This window comes from Suncus etruscus, chromosome 15, assembly GCF_024139225.1.
Source record: "Suncus etruscus isolate mSunEtr1 chromosome 15, mSunEtr1.pri.cur, whole genome shotgun sequence".
NCBI classification, from domain to species: domain Eukaryota; kingdom Metazoa; phylum Chordata; class Mammalia; order Eulipotyphla; family Soricidae; genus Suncus; species Suncus etruscus.
The window spans coordinates 23,939,621-23,959,627 of record NC_064862.1 but is presented as its reverse complement, the minus strand read 5'-3'; the positions used below and the strand labels follow the sequence as shown (position 1 = coordinate 23,959,627).

Below are 20,007 nucleotides of genomic sequence, written 5' to 3'. Positions count from 1 at the left end.
CACCAGGGGCACTGCCAGCTGCCCTGTTCCTATGCAGACATGGCCCTGCTGATGGCAGGAGGCCCCGAAGGAGAGAACAAACGTCACATGACAGAAACAATGACAATAAGGACACAACAGCAGAGGCTGCTACCCACGGAGGGGAGCTGCACACCTGGCCAGAACTAGGGGCTCTGGGGCTCCCCCAGAACATTCACCAACACCAGTCACTGCACGCAAGCCAAGACCACTAGGAGGTGACAGACATCGGCTTTCTAAGGGGACTAGAGAAGGGAGGCTTGGAAGGCAGCAGGGGGAGAAATGGGGTCCTCAGAGACCTTGGCTCAGGCCACTGGGGTCTGGCTTTGCTCTGTTTTTGCACAGTCCCAACCCCAAGTTTCCCAGGGGCTGGCAGGGCCAGTCCTTGACCCCCACCCATCCCTCCACCCCCCCAACCCCAAGCCGCAGGGCTCAGAAAGTCCGGTAGGTGAGAAATTCTTTCATCTTCTTAGGGATCGGCAGTGCAAGCACTTGGTAGGTGGTGAGGAAGCTCCGAAGGGCCTTCCGGCATAAGTGCTTCAGTGAGGACAGGACCCTGGGGGCCGTCCAGAACTGGACATGGCCATCCCTCGTCCTGAAACGAAGCAGAAATCAGTCTGAGGCGGGGACTGGACACGGGTGGCTGGAGAGAGGTGTGGGGGGGGGGGTTCACACATCTGCACTGCCAGGAGCACCCAAACTGGCCTGCATGGGTCAGCACGGCCTCCTCAGAACACTTTGCCCCAGGTGGTTCCCCTATAAATTCTGCACCTTGGGCCAGAGGGATAGCACAGCGGTAGGGCTTTTGCCTTGTAAGCAGCTGATTCGAACAGATAGTGGTTCGAATCCCAGTATCCCATATGGTCCCCTTGCCTGCCAGAAGCGACTTTTGAGCACAGAGCCAGGAGTAACCCGAGTGCCACTGGGTGTGACCTAAAACCAAAAAATAATCATCTTGCTTTTGGCTGCCCCATGTATGTGGGCACCCATCATTCCACAGCCCATGCCACAGCTCTGCCCACCATCAGGTTAAATTATATTAAAGAGTCAGCGAGGATCTTCTAGCAGAATAGATTCAACCTTTTTTGTTTTTTGTTTTTGGGCCACACCTGGTGGCACTCGGTGCTCAGTGGTTACTCCTGGCTCTGGAGTAATCACTCAGAAATCACTCCTTGCAGGCTTGGGGGACCATATGGGATGCTGGGGATTGAACCCAGGTCTGTCCTGGGTCCACAGCATGCAAGGCAAATGCCCTACCGCTGTGCTATCTCTCTAGTCCCTAGATTGAACCTTTTAAAGTCTAGGGTCCTAAAGGCTTCTTGGGGGGGGGGGGGCGTGGAGTTTGTCAAGAAAAATGCTAGATCTCTCTTTCCCATGACAGCTGTGCCTACCGCTCTGCTCCCATGGGTGACGTACCCAGTGGCAATGACTCCTCCGTGCGGGAAGAAGGTGCAGCAAAGCCCGTTGGTCATCGGTGCCAATGCAATGGGTGATTTCAGCTCCAGGGCCCAGATCCTGAGGAGCCTGTGATGGGGGGACGGATACAGCACAGTGGGGGGTTGACTATGTTGCAGGGTACCCAGGGCCAGGAAGTTTCATGGATGCACCCACTCACCTGTCGTCTGCCACTGTGGCGAGGTACAGGCCTTCTGGGGAGAAGCACACGGACCTCAGGGCGCTCAGGTGGACGTCACTGTCGTCCATGGGGGGTTCAGGCTGGGTGTGGCTGCAAAAGTGGGAGATGCAGAGCCGGAACTTGGGGGACTCGCTGTCCTCAACTACAACCCCAGATGGGAAGCCAACAGTGGAGGCACTGAAGGGCATTCCCCTCCCCAGGCTTGGGCCATTGGGAAAAGGATTTTCCAGATTTCTGGGGCAGGCCCCCTCATTGTCTCAGTGCTCACAGGTCCACCCTCCCCAGGGGTCTCTGAGTAGTCTCTGAGGCTGTGCTGTGCTAACCATTGGTTGGCCCAGCCCACATGCTTCAGAAGCAACAGAGCAAGGGGAGAAGGAGCAGATCTGAGGGTGTGAGAAGGCAGTGTGTATGGGAGCATGACTGAGGAGACCACTGGGATGGATCCTGTGCCCCGGTTCCTGGTCATCGGAAAATCACTCAAGACTTTTGGGTGTGTGTGTTGGTTTTGGGGTCACACCCAGCAGCGCTCATGGGCTACTCCTGAGAGGAGACAGAGGGGGGAACCATATGGGATGCTGGGAATTGAACCCGGGTTGGCCGAGTGCAAGGCAAAAGCCCTCCCCATTGTACTGTCACTTGGCCCTGACTCAGAGCTTTCATGCCAGGTGTGCCCGGAAATGTCAACAACATATTGACACCAAAGCCACACACATATTGACACTTAGGTGCCCTAAGCAACAGCCCCGAGCTGCTCAGCACCTCTCCCCAGCCCACATCTCCCCCACACGGGTGTGGGGGGAAATCCTTACTGGAGTGCCCTGAGCCTCTCGCCGGTGTAGGGGTCCCACATGATCACGTTGGTGTCATAGGAGGCCGTGACCAGCAGGGCGGAGTCTGGCGAGAAGTCACAGGACACCACGCTGCTCTGGTGGCCTTCCAGCTTCCGGATCAGAGTGTAGGACCTCATGCTCCAGAGGAAGACCTGGAGGAAGAAGCACAAAGGGGGACTGGTGAGAAAGAAAGAAAAAGAGAGAGAGAGAGAGAGAGAGAGAGAGAGAGAGAGAGAGAGAGAGAGAGAGAGTGTGTGTGTGTGTCTCCAGCAGTAGGACGTTTGCCTTGCATGCAGCCAATCGAGGATGGATGGTGATTCGAATTCTGGCATCCCTTATGGTCCCCCGAGCCTGCCAGGAGCAATTTCTGAGCACAGAGCCAGGAGTAACCCCTGAGCACTGGTGGGTGTGACCCAAAAACTCCAAATATAATAAATAAAATGAGGAGAGGTCAGAACTAACTCCACCCAAGGCAGCCACAAAGTGGGAACATCTGACCAAGCCACAACTTAGAGAATCAAATCCTCCAGGGCCGGGAAAAGCTGCCCTGACCAACAGCATGTCACCTCGATCCTGGCTCTAAACTATGTGAAGAATTTGTCTGGCCAGAAATGTCGCTTTCCCCAAGCCCCAAATCCAACTCATGGATTAAACGCTGGACTATGCAGAATGGTGAATTCTGTCTGATTTGAGGGCACACCCAAGACTACTCAGGAGTCACTCCTGGTGGTGCCTGGTGGGCTGATAGTTGCTAGTGATTAAACCAGGGGTCTTGCACGTCAGTACTCACTACACTCCTAGGGCTGTTCCTCTGGCTTCCCTTTACTTTCCAGCAATACAGCCTAACACAAACAAAATATACTGTTCTTGAACTCTCCTTGGGTTTCTAAAATCTTCTTTAAGAAAAAAAATAACAATTGGGGCCGGAGAGATAGCACAGCAGCAGGGCATTTGCCTTAGATGCTGAAGGATGGTGGTTTGAATCCCCGTATCCCATATGGTCCCCAGTGCCTGCCAGGAGCGGTTTCTGAGCATAAAGCCAGGAGTAACCCCTGAGCGCTGCCAGGTGTGACCCAAAAACCAAAAAAAAATATAAAATAAAATAAAAACAGGGGCCGGAGCCATAGCACAGCAGTAGGGCGTTTGCCTTGCATGTGGCCAACCCAGGATGGACCCAGGTTCGATAACCCAGCATCCCATATGGTCCCCCGAGCCTGCCAGGAGTGATTTCTGAGCGCAGAGCGAGGAGTAACCCCTGACATCACTAAACCAAATATAAACAAATAAAAAGCAGGCAAGAAAGAAAACTAACACAGAAGTTAAGGTATTTTCCTGTGTGCAGCAGGCCCAGGTAGGATCCCCAGTTCTCCAAATGATCTCAAGCCCTGCCAGGAATGACCTCCTAAGTGAAAAGTCAGTGGGTAAGCCTTGAGCATGGCGGCCTGTAGCCCCAAAACAAAGCAAAAATTGAAGAGGCCTGTGTGAATGAGTAACAGGCTTCAGGGCAAAGTCCCACAGGCTGTGTATCCTGACGTTGGCAATGGAAACACTGAGTGGCTGCATTCAGCGTAGACTACGAGGTAATGAAAAAAAAATTTTTTTTTTCGTTTTTGGGTCACACTCAGCTGTGGTCAGGGGTTACTCCTGGCTCTATGCTCAGAAATTGCTCCTGGCAGGCTCGGGGGACCATATGGGATGCTGGGGTTCGAACCACCTCCTTCTGCATACAAGGCAAATGCCCTACCTCCATGTGTCCAGGTAACAAAAATTTTGACACCCTACTAGTTGCAATTACTTCGTCTGTTTTGGGGCCCCACTCCTCTGACCTTAGGGACTGCCTCTGAAGTCCTCGGGAAATGAACTCAGGCCTTTTCCGTGCAAAGCACACACTCAGACCACTGGGCTCTGTCTCCAAGCCCGACGACAGCTTTTAAGATCTTGGACTTGGGCTGGAATGATGGCACAGCGGTAGAGCGTGTTTGCCTTGCACATGGCCGACCCATAATAGACCTGGGTTTGATGCCTGGCATCCCATATGTTCCCCCACGCCTGCCAGGAGTGATTTCTGAGTGCAGAGCCAGGAGTGGCCCCTTCAGAGCCACTGGGTGTGGCCCCAAAACCAAACTAAATAAATAAAGTCATGGACTCCAGGGCCGGGAAAGTAGCTCAGTGGTAGACCACTGGCCTTAATTGTGTGAAGCCTTCAGGTTCAATTAGCCAATAATAATCAATAAAAATTTAAGGCTCCAAGGGCCGGAGAGATAGCATGGAGGTGAGGCGTTTGCCTTGCATGCAGAAGGTTGGTAGTTCGAATCCCTGCATCCCATATGGTTCCCTGTGCCTGCCAGGGGCAATTTCTGAGCATGGAGCCAGGAGTAACCCCTGAGCGCTACAAGGTGTGACCCTCCCCACCAAAAAAAAAAAAAAAAAAATTTAAGGCTTCAGAGGGAAAGGCCCTTGGGAAGCATCGTGATTCTCGGGTCCCTCTCAGCCAAGTGCCAATCACTCAAAGGGGAATTGCTGGATGAGCAAGGCCCGGCCTTCCCTTCCTCAGGGTTCAGGACATCCATGCCACAGATGTGCTTATGCTCTGAGTGCTCAGGGACTGACCTTTTCTCTCCCTCTCCCCCCATATGATGTTAGCCTTACCGACTTCTCTCCAGCAGCTGAGCACAGCATGCTGCAGTCTGGGGAGATGGAGCAGCAGTATACCCACTGCAGGTGGCCCGACAGCACCTGGATCTGCTTCCCTGGTGGAGAAAAGACACCCCAGTGAGCCCCTGGCATGATCTGCCCACCTGCCCAGCTTCAGCCTCTCCTTCCAGGCCCCTCAGTGCAGCCCAGACCCTCCTGTTTCTGCACAACCATGAGGCCAAATTGTCATTAGAATTAGACCACAAGCTCATGATCTCCCAGTAGAAATCATGCCCTCTGGTTCCATCAAAATCCATGATGCCAGAAATAAAGGGTGGGCACAGCAGGGCCCTTGGATGGTGGGGAACATTCCTTTGGGCCCCAATAACTAACTGTTGGGAAGCTTCCTGACAAATTGCCTGAAGGCATCTCTGCGGCTGTCATTTGAGCTTTGGCTTCGTCATCTAAGCTCTCGGCTTCAATAAACTCTTGGCACCATCATCTTAACTTTTGACTCTATCACCTAAATTCTCAGCTCTATCAACTCATCTAAGCTCTCAGCCTCACCAAACTCTTGGCTCCACCATCTAAGCTTTTAGCTCCATCATCTAAACTCTTGCCCTCGCCAAATTCTTGGCTCCACCATCTAAGCTCTTGACTCCATCACCTCAGCTCTTAGTTCCATCAACTAACCTAAGCTCACGGCTCAGTCATCTATGCTCTTGGCTCCATCATCTAAGCTCTTGTCCTCACCAAACTCTCAGCTCCACCATCTAAACTCTTGGCTTCATCATCTAAGTTCTTGGCCTCACCAAACTCTCAGCTCTGACATCTACTGCTCTTGGTTCCAACCTCTAAGCTCTCGCCTCCATCACTTAAGCTCTTGGTGTTTTCCTTTTCATAATCCCCTCACCATCACTACAACCTCAGTGTCAGGAGATCAACAGGCAATAGGACCAGATCACATGCTGGGGGGGTCAGCAAGCAGGTTGGAACCAGTTTCCACTGCCCACCCAGATCCCAGGGTCTCTTCTGGTCTCAGTTTGGGAATAAATTCACTGAGAAGGAACCCACACATTAAGGTCTGGGCGAAAAGGAAGAGCCAAGACTATCACGGAACATGCAAATCTATGAAGAGGGCAAGGCAAGACATAGCAGAGCACCAGGCCTGAGACCAGCTGGAAACCAGTGCACCAGACAGAGCCCCGAGCAAAACTTCCAAACCGGGTCGTACCAACAGAGCTGGGGAGTGGAGCAAAAGAACAAAAAGAAAAGGGAAAGCAAGTGCCCAAATCTGTTGGGGTTGGACAGAAAGATCAGGAATTTCCTGGGCAAAGGGATTGGCTCAAATGAACGAACATATGCTGTGCCTGCTGGTGGCCCCTGGGACAGCTTGGGAGTCCCCATAAAGAACAGAAAGTAGCAACGCCTGCAGATCAAACATGGTGCCTGCACTTACTCAAGAAGGAAAGTGGGCTGGGAAATTGGATCTGGACCAGCTTTCAGCCCCTTCCCCTCTCCTCAGAAGGGCCCCTATTCTTGGCCACTTCCACCCCACAGTCCCCTGGCCCCTTTCCCCAAATACCATGGTGCTTTCAAAGCTACCTAGACAGGGTCGGAGTGATAGCACAACGGAGAAGGCGTTGCCTTACATTCTGCCGACCTGGGACAGACCTGGGTTTGATCCTCAGCATCCCATATGGTCCTTCAAGCCTGGCAGGAGCGATTTCTGAGCACAGATCCAGGAGTAACCTGAGTGCTGCCAGGTGTGGCCCAAAAACCAAAAACAACAACCAAAAACAAAACAAAACAAAACAATAACACCCACAAAAATCTTCCTGTGGTTGGAAGTAGCCAGGCATGGGGTAGTCACTAAGAAAACAGGATCCCGGACCCCAAAGCCTACCATGTTTGTTCAGATCCCAGATACGAAGAGTTTTGTCCCGGGATGCGGAGACCAGGATCAAGCTGCCGCTGGGTGTGAAACTCAGGTCCCGTACCACGTCCTGGTGCCCGGAGAGGTTTAGAAGCAGGAGGCCTAGCCGGGAGAGAAGGTGGCTGCTGTCACCCGCCCTTGTGCCTCTGGGGGACAAGACAAGTCCGTCTGTCCCTTCCTGAGCCCCCAGGCCGAAACCTACCAGTCTGCACCTCCCAGATCTTGATCTGCCCGTCGTTGAGGCCCGTGGCGAGGATCAGGCAGGCGGCATCGGGGCTCTGGGCCTGGTGGCGTCCCCAGAGCTTCCGGCTGGGGGGCGAAGGCCAAGGACTGAAGGCCAGGCCCCAGACGATCTGGCCGCAGTCTAGGGTCTTCTCCTTGGGGCTGCCTCGCCCTTTGGGGTCACTCTTGCTCCGGCTTTTAGCTTCGAATCCTTTGGGGATGCTAAGGGAAACAGGGTTCAGAGAGGCAGGGAGTTATAACTGGGCTGGCTGAGAAACTGTGCATCACCATAGCTGAGCCCAGGAATAGGCCATGCTCGATTCCTTCTTTTATTTTCCCTTGGGAGGGCCACCCACCCAGCTAAGGGCTTCCTCCAGACTCTGCACTTAGGGATCACTTCTAGAGGTACTCAGGGGACCATAGGAGATGCCAGGGATCATCTCAGCACTCAGGGGTTATTCCTGGTTCTATGCTCAGAAATCGATCCTGGCAAGCTCAGGGGACCATATGGGATGCTGGGATTCGAACTACTGACTTTCTGCATGCAAGGCAAACACTTTACCTCCATGCTATCTCTATGGCCCTACAAGACAGTTTTTCTTTTTTTTTTTTTTTTTTTTTTTGGTTTTTGGGCCACACCCGGTAACGCTCAGGGGTTACTCCTGGCTATGTGCTCAGAAGTTGCTCCTGGCTTGGGGGACCATATGGGACACTGGGGGATCGAACCGCGGTCCGTCCAAGGCTAGCGCAGGCAAGGCAGGCACCTTACCTTTAGCGCCACCGCCTGGCCCCGCAAGACAGTTTTTATTGAAGCTTATTTAGAAAGATTTGGGGTGGGTGGGGGGGCTAGAGAGAGAGAGAGCTTTCAGACTCTTTAGAATTAGAATGACAGGGCCAGAGTAAGAGGACAGTAGGGAGAGTGTTTGCCTTGCGTTCGTCTGGGCATGCCCGGGTTTGATCCCAGGCATCCTCTATGATCCCCTGAACCTGCCAGGGAATGTGATTCCTGAGCGCTGCTTGGTATGGCATACAAACAAAGACAAAACAATAACAACAAAGAACTGGAATGACAGAAACATCCTTTGCCCTTTGTGGAGGTAGCTCTGCCGAATGAGGTCACCTCACTTTGGGTGCGTGAGTCACCCAGAAACAACTCCAGGGTTTCCTTTGGGTTTGTTCAACACTGCAAGAAAGATGCTCTTGGCTTTCGGGGAGAAAGCTGGCATGCAGGAGGTTTAGAATAAGCACAGGATGTAGACCCCCTATCCCATCTATCCCAGAGGTCCATCATCATTATCAATATCAAGAAATTGGGGGACTACACCCCTTTCTTGCCAACAGTTTGCCTTGCACATGGCCATTTGGGGTTTGATCCCTGGCATCCCATATGGTCAAGTGCGTACCAGGAGTAATTTTTTTTTTTTAATTTTTTGACCATACCCAGTGATGCTCAGGGGTTCCTCCTGGCTCTACACTCAGAAATCACTCCTGGAAGGCATGTGGGACCCTATGGGGTGCTGGAAATTGAGTGCGGGTTCATCCTGGGTTGGCCACCTGCCTGCAAGGCAAATGCCCTACTACTGTGCTATCACTATTGGCCCCATGCCAGAAATAATTTCTGAGTACAGAGCCAGGAGGACCTGAATCTGAATGTGGCCCCAAAGCAAAACAAAACAAATTAAACTGGGATTGGTGGAATATAAGGCCAGTCCCCCTGACCCCTGGACTCTTTCAGGCTCTCAATTGTACTCTTAGACTGGGGGCCACACCTGATGGTGGCTGGGTACTCCTTGCTAGGGGATCACTGCTGTGGTACCAGGATTCAAACTGGGTGTAGTGAAATGCAAGAAAAACACCAAAGCCCTGTTCCATCTGGGACCCAAACTTCATGGGTCACAACAGAACCATACGACACATAATTTCTCTCTCAATAAATCCAAAACAATTGTTCAAAAGGCAACAATACAACTACGCAGGGGTGGCAAACAGGATTTTGACCCTCACTCAAAATGGCAAAATGCAATATGTGTTTAATATATGATTGTTAAAATTATATACTTTTGTGTGAGTGTTTGTCTGTCTTGGCAGGTCACTGCATGGTATGGCTCTCTGACTCTCAGTTTAAAATTTTGGCTCTTTGTGTCGAACTTATTCACCACCCCTGGACTAGAGTGATAGCGCAGCAGTAGAGCATTTACCTTACAACCGGCTGACCCAGGACAGACTGGTTTGATCCCTGGCATCCCATATGGACCCTGAGCCTGCAGGAGTGATTTCTGAGTGCAGAGCCAGAAGTAACCCCTAAGCACTGCTGGATATGGCCCCAAATCAACCCAAAACAAAACAAAAAGCAACCACATTCACAGGCCCATTGTTCACAGGGCCAGAGCATGGGGTCCTGGGCAGCATCCATCTCTGAGCTGCTCACCCACTTCTGGCTAGGACTGTGCCCTTGAAAAGCGGGGAGCTGCCTGGGTACCCCAACAGGCTGGAGGGCTCAGCGTACTCACAAATGCTCCTCTAGCGGCCAGGGGATCAGCTTAACAATACAGTGGCCTTGGGACCAGGCGAACCAGCAGCCGTCGGGGGAGAAGGCCACACTCCAGGTCTCGCAGCTCGACTTCCAGTCGAACTGGTGTGGCCGCCCAGGCTTGAGTTCAGCCAGCAGCAGTGGCTCCTCTGTGGGGGCAGAAGGCATGGCAGGGTCAGGCCTGACGGTGCCCGCACCCAGCCCCACACCCCCCAGTGCCAGTCACCACAGGGAAGTGTCATTTAAACGCCAGGGGGCAGGAACCTTGGCCATGGGCCACATTCCAGGGTGCTTACTCAGTCCTGGCACTCCCCACAACTGGTGAACTGTGAGTCAGAGGAAGTGGGATGTGGTGGGGGGGCGGGTTGGGGAACCCAGCCAGGGGAGGCCCGGCAAGGAGGCCTTCTGAGGGAGGTCGGGTGGGAAAAGGGTGCCGAAACCCCTGCTGGCACCTGTCTGATTCCAGGCACCTGCGCAGAGACGGGGTCACCTGCTAATCTGGCCCCCCATTTCCTTCTTCTCTCCTGCCCTCAACTTTCACTCCACTGTGTGGAAGTTTCACCCCACTGTGCCCTTTCCAGCCTCTCTGGGGAAACAGAAACAAATACAAGCCAGGAGCCGGTGAGGTGGCGCTAGAGGTAAGGTGTCTGCCTTCCAAGCGCTAGCCAAGGAAAGATCACGACCGTGGTTCGATCCCCCTGGCGTCCCATATGGTCCCCCCAAGCCAGGAGCAATTTCTGAGTTCTTAGCCAGGAGTAACCCCTGAGCATCAAACGAGTGTGGCCCAAAAAAAACAAAACAAAACAAAAAAAGCAAAACTAACAAGCCTACAGTCTTTGCAAAATTATAGCCAGTGTGAGCCCAACTACCCACCCCAATTCCCCCAAAGAATCTTTTTTGGGGGGGTTTGGGCCACATCTGGCGGTACCCAGGGGTTACTCTTGGCTCTGTGCTCAGAAATCACTCCTTGCAGGCTCAGAGAACCATATGGGATGCCGGGGATCAAACCAGTCTGTCCTGGGTCAGCCGGTTGTAAGGTAAATGCTCTACTGCTGTGCGATTGCGCCAGCCCCCCAAAGGATCTTGATCCCTTTTGGGGGGGTTTTGGACCACATCTGGCAGTGTCCTGGGGTTATTCCTGGCGCTGTGCTCAGGAATCACGCCTGGCTGATTTGGGGGACCGTATGGGATGCCGGGGATTGAACCTGGGTCAGTTTCGTGTAAGGCAAACACCTTCTTCCACACTGGCCCTAAAACTTGGTCCTTTCATAACAGCCAGCAGCCACCTATGGGACCGCTGGCACTTCGAGCATTTCAAGGTGCAAATCTTGGGGCCTGAGCGATAGCACAGCAGTAAAGCATTTGCCTTGCATACAGCCAATCCAGGACAGACGCCGGTTCGATCCCCAGCAGCCCATATGGTCTCCTGAGTCAGGAGTGATTTTTGAGTGCATAGCCAGGAGTAAACCTTGAGCGCCGCCAGGCATGACCAAAATAACAAACAAAGGTGCAAATCTTTAAGGCCTCACCAATATCAACCTGGGAGTGGTAGAACGAGCAGAGCTTCCCTGCCATCAGTCATAGACCACAACCCAGTGTCATGGTCCAGGAACACTGACACACACAGGTGGCATGGAGGGTCTGGCATTTGCCTCTGTCGATGGAGGTCAGAGGGGACTCAGGATGGGGAGCTGCAAGGAGAGGGCACTGCCGAAACTGTCTCTCAGGAGAACTGGAATACAGCACCTCCAGTTTTTGATAGCTTTGCAAGCACAGAAGTCAGAGACCCAAGTCTGATCCCCCTTATTCCCTACATTTAAGATTTTTCTTCTGGCCAGAGTGGTACCACAGTCATAGGGCTTTTGCCTCACATGCAACCAACCCAGGACAGACCCAGGTTTGATCCCTGGTATCCCATATGGACTCCGAGCCTGCCAGGAATGATTACTGAGCACAGAGCCAGAAGGACACCCCCCCCCCACCAACCCCCGGGTGTGGCCCCAAAACAAAACAAAACTTTTGTTCTCTTTCTGACGTTGAGGGTTGAGCTCAATGTATGGAACAGCTCATCTCATCCCCCCCACAAAAAAAAAAAAAAAAAAAAAGCACCACAAGGGAGACTGAAAACACAATAGTTTCAGCTCCAGACCATGACGGGAATTTCTTTTCCTTATTTTTGGTTTGGGGCCCCACCCAGCAGCACTCAGTGTTACTCCTGGCTCCTGTGCTCAGAAATCACTTCCGGCAGGCTCAGGAATGCCAGCCATATGAGGTACCAGGCAAACCCCCTCCCTGCTGTGCCACTGCTCCAGCCCCCGTGATGGAAATTTCTCTTTTTGTTGTTGTTTTGGTTTGGTTTTTGGGCCACACACGGTGACCTTCAGGGGTTACTCCTGGCTCTGTGCTCAGAAATCATTCCTAGCTTGAGGGACCATATGGGATGTTGGGGATCAAACCCAGGTCCGTCCTGCGTCAGCCTCGTGCAAGGCAAACTCCCTACTGCTGCTCTATTGCTCCAGCCCCGGTGATGGGAATTTCTTTATTCCACGTCCATAATATTCCACCAGCTCCCCTTCCCTCACTCCCTGTGCCATCTGCTCTCCTGATGTCAGGAGGTGCCACAAGATACCAACTCAACCATATCTACCGGCAAGTTCTAGAAACACAAACACCAAATAACGTAAACAGACACCATCCTGCTTCCTGTGGGATTGTACCAGACACTTCCAGAAGCCAAATCTCGAAAGTGGGGGGTGCAGGGGTGGGAGCTACCAGCAACCTAGCCCCCCCCCCCCCCCAAGAACCCCTTCTACTCAAGCTATTTCATGGAGAGCATGGATCTAACGGACGGGGGTTTTTTTTAGCCTATTTATTGTCTATTTATTTATAGACCTATTTTTTTTTTAATTCCAGTTATTTATTTTGGTTTTCGGGCCACACCCAGCGGCACTCAGGGTTCCTTCTTCCTGGCTCTGCGCTCAGAAATCGCCCCTGGCAGGCTCTCGGGGGAACCCATATGCAATGCCAGAGATTGAACCCCGGTCTGTCCTGGGTGAAACTGCATGCAAGGCAATCGCTTCACCACTTGGCTGAGTCCAGAGCGGATGGGCAGTTCATTTTGTGATCCTGGAATTTCAAGACTTAATGCCAAAAGCAAAAGCACGTAAAAAATCTCAGTAATTCTTTCACAGATGACAGATTGAACTATTTCAGACATGTTGATGGAAACGAGATAGTTTTGGGATTGGTTTCATCTGTTTTCCAATGAAGTTACTGGAATTTTTTTTTTCTGGGGGGAGGCACACCGGGTGGTGTTTAAAGCTTACACCTGGCTCTGCACTCAGGGATCGCTCCTACTGAGGGGAAGAACAGTTTAAGTCACATGGGTAGTTGTTGACTGACAACATTATATTGGCTGACGCTGGCATCCTCAAGTCACCCAATAAATATTTGTGGGTGAATCAAAGCATTCTAACAGCCGCTTTGAAACTGTCTACTGGCATCCATTGTGGTCTCATGACAATGGGCTTTGTTCTATTTCCACAGAATATAATACTTAAGCCTTAAAAAAGAAATAAAACAAAAACAGTAGATCAACAGTTCTTGCCCACACCACCAAAACAGGGAGATGGAGCACTCGGAGAAATAGAGGGAGGCCATCAAAAACATTCCTGCTAATGGGGGAGGCTGTCCACAGTGCGCTTCCAGATTCAATTCTACAGAGCAACAGAAACTGGAAAAAAAAAATGTTGGCTGGATTCAGCAAACAGTTGAGGCCCTTTAAAAAAAAAAAAGCTTTGGGGCCGAAGAGATAGCATGGAGGTAGGATGTTTGCCTTGCATGCAGAAGGACAATGGTTTGAATCCCGGCATCCCATATGGTCCCCGAGCCGGCCAGGAGCAAATTCTGAGCATAGAGCCAGGAGTAACCCCTGAGCGCTGCAGGGTGTGACCCAAATCAACCAAACAACAACAACAACAACAAAAAGCTTGGAACTGGAGCGGTAGCACAGCAGTAGGGCATTTGCCTTGCACGCAGCTGTCTCAGGATGGACTCGGGTTCAATCCCCGGCATCCCATATGGTCCCCCGAACCTGCCAGGAGTGATTTCTGAGTGCAGAGCCAGGAGTAACCCCTGAGTGCCTTCAGGTATGGCCAAAAATACCAAAAAAAAAAAAAAAAAAAAAGGCATGTTCTATGTATGGTCTTTTGGAAACCAAGGCTTTATCTGGGATGGAAAGGTTGGGGAACAGTCTCCCCAAATCTGCCTGCAGGCTAGGACCCCTGGCAAACAAAGAAATGTCATTTCCCCCAAATAAATAAATAAATAAATAAATAAATAAATAAATAAATAAATAAATAAATAAATAAATAAGCTGCACAAAGGAGAAAACCCTCATTTCCACCGGCCCACATAAGGCTCCCACCAGATCCCAGGAGGAGAGAGGCTAAAACTCGGACCTATGTCTCCCAGGATGAAGACCCCCCCCAACCCCCCCAGAGTGCAGGCGCCTGGAAGGACACAAAATGGTTCTGGAAGGTCCCAATTTCCAGCTCCTGGGCCCTGTGCGAGGGAGGAAGCCGCCAGTTGGAGGAAGGAGACCACCGGACCGAGGGAGGAAGCCTGCAAGCTAGGATGACCAGCCTGGAGTTACAGCTCTAGGATTCACCCCAAACCTAGGCACACACCACATTTCAAACACCCCATTTCTGGGATCCCCGGGTACGGTGGTCTCTGGAGATGGGGGGGGTCTGCAGGGTGGCCTGGGTGGGAGGCTGCATTTCCCTGGGCCTGCCTCCCCGAGGTCGTCCAGGTTTCCTGCCTTCCCAGCGGATTACCCTCGACCTGCCCACCTCCCTCCAGTTCCTAGGGGGTGGGAAAAGGGGGTCCCTATGGCAAGATCCACTCCATTTTCTCTGGATGCGCCTAGCCTAGCCGGGGAGCCTCTGGAAATACCAATCTTAGCCCAAAGCATCTTATTTTTTGGGGGGTGGAAAGCAGGTCCCATGAGCATCCCTTTCTGCAAAGAACCAGCTGCAAAGCTTGATGGGGGGTCCTGGGTCTTGGGGGGCCACCCGGGGGGAGCTACGCCGTGCGTCCCCAGCTGCGCCCTGGATACCCGGGTTCTTGGGCAGCACCCAAAACAGGCCTCCGCGTCTTCACGGCCCCGGGGACGAGTGGGGGCACCCTCAGACCCCCGAAAAAAGGCCCATTTTTTTTCCCACCCCAGATTTTTCTCCCCGGTGATGGAACAAAGCGGGGCCCAGCCCCACCCCGTTCCCCAGGCTCGGCCAGGCTCACTCACCTCCGGCCTCCATGGGGGACGCGCTCAGCCCCCCGGGCCAGGCCCAGACCCGGCCCCGCACCGGTCCAGGTCCGCCCCAGGCCCGCCCCGAGCCCCGGAGCGCAGCCGCCGCTTCCCGTCACATGGATCCGGGCCTGGGCAGGGCCTGGGCCGGGCTGGGGCGGGGACAGGGCGCGCGGGGCTCGGACCCCAGCAGATGCTGGAGGTGGAATTGGGGTGAGGGGGATCGGATGGGGGAAAGGACGGGGGGGGGACACAGGCCCCAGCTGATGCTGTGGGGAATGTCATTGGGGTGATGGGGACCAGATGGGGGACATGATCAGATGCAAGAATGAGCTAGATTGGTTGGGTTGCAGGTTTGAGGAGACAGGGACCCCATTAGATGCGGGGGTGAGGGGATATAGTTGGGGTGATAGGGACCAGGTGGGGGAAGTGATGGGGGGGCAGATCAGATGCAAGAATGGACTGGATCTGGTGGGTTTCAGGTTTGGGGAGACAGGGACCCCATCAGATGCGGGGGATGTAATTGGGGTGATGGGGGCCAGGTGGGAGAAGAGATGGGCAGATCAGATGTGGGGAAGGGGCTGAGTCTGGTGGGTCATGGTGTGGGGTGACCAGACCCCCATCAGCTGCAGGGAAGGGTCTGGATGGGGATTCGGACCTCATCAGATGCAGGGGGAATAATTGGGGTGATGGGGACCAGATGGGGGAAGGGACAGGGGGCAGGTCAGATGCCAGAATGGGCTGGATCTGGCGGGGACGCAGGGAGCCGGGGTTAGGCTCCAAGCTGCAGAGAACCAGAGCTCGGAGAGGGGTGGTGTGAGGCTGAAACATGTGGTCAGGTGAGGACCACCAAAGGACAAAGTGGGGTGCAGGTCAGGGGAGGTGAAAGCCTGAAAGCCGAGGTGTGCAAATGTACCGGGCAGGATGAGAAACAGGGTAGGCTGGGGCACAGGGGAACATGGACACTAGCACTAAGGCAGAGAAAATGCATTGGTGGGGAAAGAGAGGCAAGGGGGAGTTTAGGGGAACCGCAGTCTGTTGTGTAATGAATGAGGGTTAAAGAAAAGGGGGTTCAGTAATCTGAGCTGATGCTTCTGATAACATTGGGGCGATGGGGAAGGTGAAGACAGGAGAGGAAAGCTAGCAGGAAGGAGACTAAAATGTAAAGAAACTGAAGACACCAGGGTTTGGGACATTGGGGGTGGGGGGCAAAGAGGAAAGGAGGCCAGGGTGAAAAGAGAGAATTTGTCCTCAGAACAGTGGGGACCTAAGGGTTAAGGGGGCCAGCACCCCAACACTGCATCTGGGTGGTCCCAGTGGAGGATCTGAGAGAGGAACTTTTAAAATGGGGCTCCATGGGGCTGGAGCAGTGGCACTGCAGTAGGGCATTTGCGTTGCACGCGGCGCCAACCCAGGACTGACCCGAGTTCGAACCCCGGTATCCCATATGGTCCCAGAGCCCACCAGGACCAATTTCTGAATGCAGAGCCAGGAGTAACCTTGAGCACCGCTGGGTGTGACCCTAAAACCAAATAATAATAATAATAATAATAATAATAATAATAATAATAATAATAATAATATAAAATAAATAAAAATGGGAGTCTGGAAAAACAGGTGAAATGGGACATTGTCAAGGTCAAAATGGGCTGTGAGAAAAAAAAAAACAGCCAGAGAGAAAATTAAAAGAGCATGAAAAAGGAGTGGTCACCTCAAACTCAATTTACTAGGCCAGCATGGGTTGGAGGGTGAGGAGCCTTAAGGCCTCAGCTAGAGGTGGGGAGCCTTAGCTCTCAGCTAGAGGCCTTAACCGGGGGAGAATCGAAATAGCACATCAGGAGGGTGTTTGCCTTGCAATCTGTCAGCCAGGGGTTCGAGCCCCAGCATCCCATAGGGTCGAATCTGCCAGGAGGGATTTCTGACCACACAGCCAGGAGTAACCCAAGCATCGCCAGGCATGCCCCCTCCCTCCAAAATAATAATAAAGAGAAAGAAAGAAAGAAGAGGGAAAAAAGAGAACCCCACAAAGTTGAACTGAGGGATTGAATTTGAGGAGGTGGGTTAGGAAGAAGAGGTGGAAGGGGGGGACCTCAAGCCCTCCAGGGGGTGTCTGTATCCTGCCCCATGACTTAAAATACACTGGATTATATTGTCACCCATATTGAAACAAGAAAATGGAGGAGGCAAAGCTCCCCCAAATGTTTCCATCTTTCCATTTACAAATCAGGTCTAACTGAACTCTGGTGACTTTATTTATTTATTTATTTTGGTTTTGGGGCCACATCCGGTGATGCTCAGGAGTTACTCCTGGCTCTGCGCTCAGAAATCGCTCCTGGCTTGGGGGACCATGTGGGACGCTGGGAATCAAACCAAGGTCCATCCTGGGTCAACTGTGTGCAAGGCAAGCGCCCTACCACTGCGCCACTGTTCTGGCCCCTAATGACTTTTTTTTTTTTTGGTTTTTGGACCACACCCAGTGATGCTCAGGAGCTACTTCTGGCTATGCACTCAGAAATCACCCTTGGCTTGGGGGACCATATGGGATGCCTGGGAATCAAACCACAGTCCAGCCTAGGCTAGTGCGGGCAAGGCAGACACCTTACACTCTGCACCACCACTCCGGCCGCGTGACTTTATTTTTATTTATTTATTCTTTGTTTTTTTGGATCACACCCAGCAGCGCTCAGGGGTTACTCCTGGCTCTACGCTCAGAAATCGCTCCTGGCAGGCTCAGGGCACCATATAGGATGCCGGGATTCAAACTGTCATCCTTCCTACCATCATCCACCACCATCAAGGACTCATTAATTCAACATGAACTACTGTTAGTCCTGGGTTGGCTGCTTGCAAAATAAACGCCCTATCGCTGTCTTATCTCTCCCATCCCAATTTTAATGACTTTAGACTGGATTAGTAGACTAGAACAATGAATAAAAAATGATAGTAAACTACATCACTCGAGCAGGTGTGGAAAAATAACTTTATTCCATAATCTCAAAATATAAACAAAAAAACACAATTTATAACCTTAGCACAGTGTCTCCTACACCAGACTCCAGGCCAAGCGCGAAAGGCCAGTGAGGCCTCAGACCCCGAGAATTGGCCCAGAAACACCAGTTGGCACATTATATCATGAGGGGCACTTTGCCCTGTGAGAGTGACTTTGGGGTTAGGGCCTGATGCACTCACTGTGTATATTTTCCATGTATTTTCTCACGGCAATCTTAGGTCCCCTGCATGCTTGTGCTGTACTCTGTCCTCCCTCCAATGGGTGCCCCACCCCAGCCTCGGGGAGGGCCCCCAAAGATTGTTTTCCTGGTTCCAAGTGGTCCATCTGCTGCTTTGGGAGTTCCCAACACATTCAGATAAGAGTTTGGAAGCACATGAACAAAGTGGACTTTGCCACAATCTGTTAACACTCAGTCAACTATTTGCAGGTTGGGGGATGGTGTGTCTTCAAGAAAGGGAGGGAGGGAGCCCCAATTCTTTCCCAGCAGCAGCTGGGTTTGATCAGAAGTGTGAGTGTCAAAGAGAGGACCAGGCTTTAGGATAGGGAACCCAGAACTTGGTGCCCCATTTTTACTTGTTGAAAACCTGGCCCCCATTTTCTTCCCCCATCCATGAGTGGGGTATGAGCAGCTAGTCCGGGAAGAATGCTAGGATCCCCCCAACCCCAAGTTTCTCCTCGGGGGCTTCCAAGGATTGCTCAGAGAGCCTGTGGGTCATTCCTGGGGTCCCCTTCTGGAAAATTTCTAGCCACTGGGGCTGACAGTTCTATATAAAGGTTTGAGGATGGGGCATTGGCCAGGCCCTCCAGAGTTGGGGATACCTGGCTGTTCCTGATAGTGCTTGGCTGCATGTAGGAGCCTTATCTCCCCTCCCCCATGATTTTTGTTCATTTTTGGCTCATTCTTGGTTGTTCAAGGCTCAGTGCTCAGGGATCACTCCTGGTGGTACTTGGGGAATCTTATGTGATGCTGGAGATCAAACTCAGGTTGATCATGTGCAAAGCAAAGTGTCCTACCCACTGTGTCATTGCCCTACTTCCTCACATACCCCTCCTTTTTTTCCTTTTCTTTTTAAATCTAGTTCCTTTGAAGAGTGGAACTCCAGGAATGCTTCATAAAAAATTGTAAGGAGGGCCCCGAGAGATAGCACAGCTGTGTTTGCCTTGCAAGCAGCCGATCCAGGATCTAAGGTGGTTGGTTCAAATCCCGGTGTTCCATATGGTCCCCCGTGCCTGCCAGGAGCTATTTCTGAGCAGACAGTCAGGAGTAACCCCTGAGCACCACCGGGTGTGGCCCAAAAAACAAACAAAACAAAAAACAAACAAAAAAAAGTGTAAGGAGGTACAACATCAGCACTTAAGGGACTGTAAAAGCCACCAAAGAAAGTCTTTCTTGCTTGGAGGTGACTTGCCTCTGAGTATGGAGCATGATTTTGGGACAGGAGGTGAGGTGAGGTGAAGTGACGGGGGTGGGGGTGGGGTGAGACAAAGCCCAGATCCAACCAAGTTGGGCAAGTCACAGCTCTGAGATGTGATGGGAAGAAAACACAGCCGGTTCCTGCCCCCCAATTCCCAGTGTTCAGGGATATATTAGGTCAATAGTCCCTTTGTCCAAGAAAAACAACTTTGCCCCCTCCCCTCAACTCCTCAATTGGAACAACCAGCTCCTTATCTGAGGAGCCGCCATCTTTGTCCCTGGAGAAGGCGCGTCCTCTTCCACTCAAGGTTGTGTCATCAGAGCAGGTTCGGCCCAGCTGAGGAATGCAAGGTCAAGTTTTCTGGTCAAAGTCAGCACACACTGTCCACTCCCGGATCAGGGCCTTAGCCTGAAGAGATGTGGATGAAACTGAGGCGTGATCTCCATGGCACCATCTTTTTTTTTTTTT

General features: G+C 52.2%; 1 protein-coding gene across 2 annotated transcripts; it reads right to left on the bottom strand.

The window, feature by feature from the left end:
- Window positions 1–433: 433 nt before the first annotated feature.
- Window positions 434–15,202, bottom strand: WSB2 (WD repeat and SOCS box containing 2). Of its 2 annotated transcripts, XM_049788830.1 has the most exons (9): window positions 15,112–15,202; window positions 9,787–9,955; window positions 7,257–7,498; window positions 7,025–7,156; window positions 5,134–5,234; window positions 2,464–2,636; window positions 1,634–1,744; window positions 1,435–1,542; window positions 434–613 (listed from the first exon to the last, which is right to left on the bottom strand). In XM_049788830.1, exons 1-9 carry the CDS (start codon window positions 15,122–15,124, stop codon window positions 451–453), a joined length of 1,212 nt encoding a protein of 403 aa, XP_049644787.1. In that variant the 5' UTR covers window positions 15,125–15,202; the 3' UTR covers window positions 434–450. The 2 variants fall into 2 exon arrangements, with proteins under 2 accessions (XP_049644787.1, XP_049644786.1); XM_049788829.1 differs by lacking the exon at window positions 15,112–15,202 and having other exon boundaries at window positions 9,787–9,974.
- Window positions 15,203–20,007: the final 4,805 nt, after the last annotated feature.

Bases quoted from the DNA above. Each gene is read 5' to 3' on its own strand.
- WSB2 (XM_049788829.1), bottom strand. From the start codon at position 9,974: ATGCCTTCTGCCCCCACAGAGGAGCCACTGCTGCTGGCTGAACTCAAG. The intron at 7,499-9,786 runs GTGAGTACGCTG...TGTTTCCCTTAG, and splicing joins TGGCCGCTAGAGGAGCATTT to CATCCCCAAAGGATTCGAAG. The intron at 5,235-7,024 runs GTAGGCTTTGGG...TTTCTCCACCAG, and splicing joins CTGGGATCTGAACAAACATG to GGAAGCAGATCCAGGTGCTG.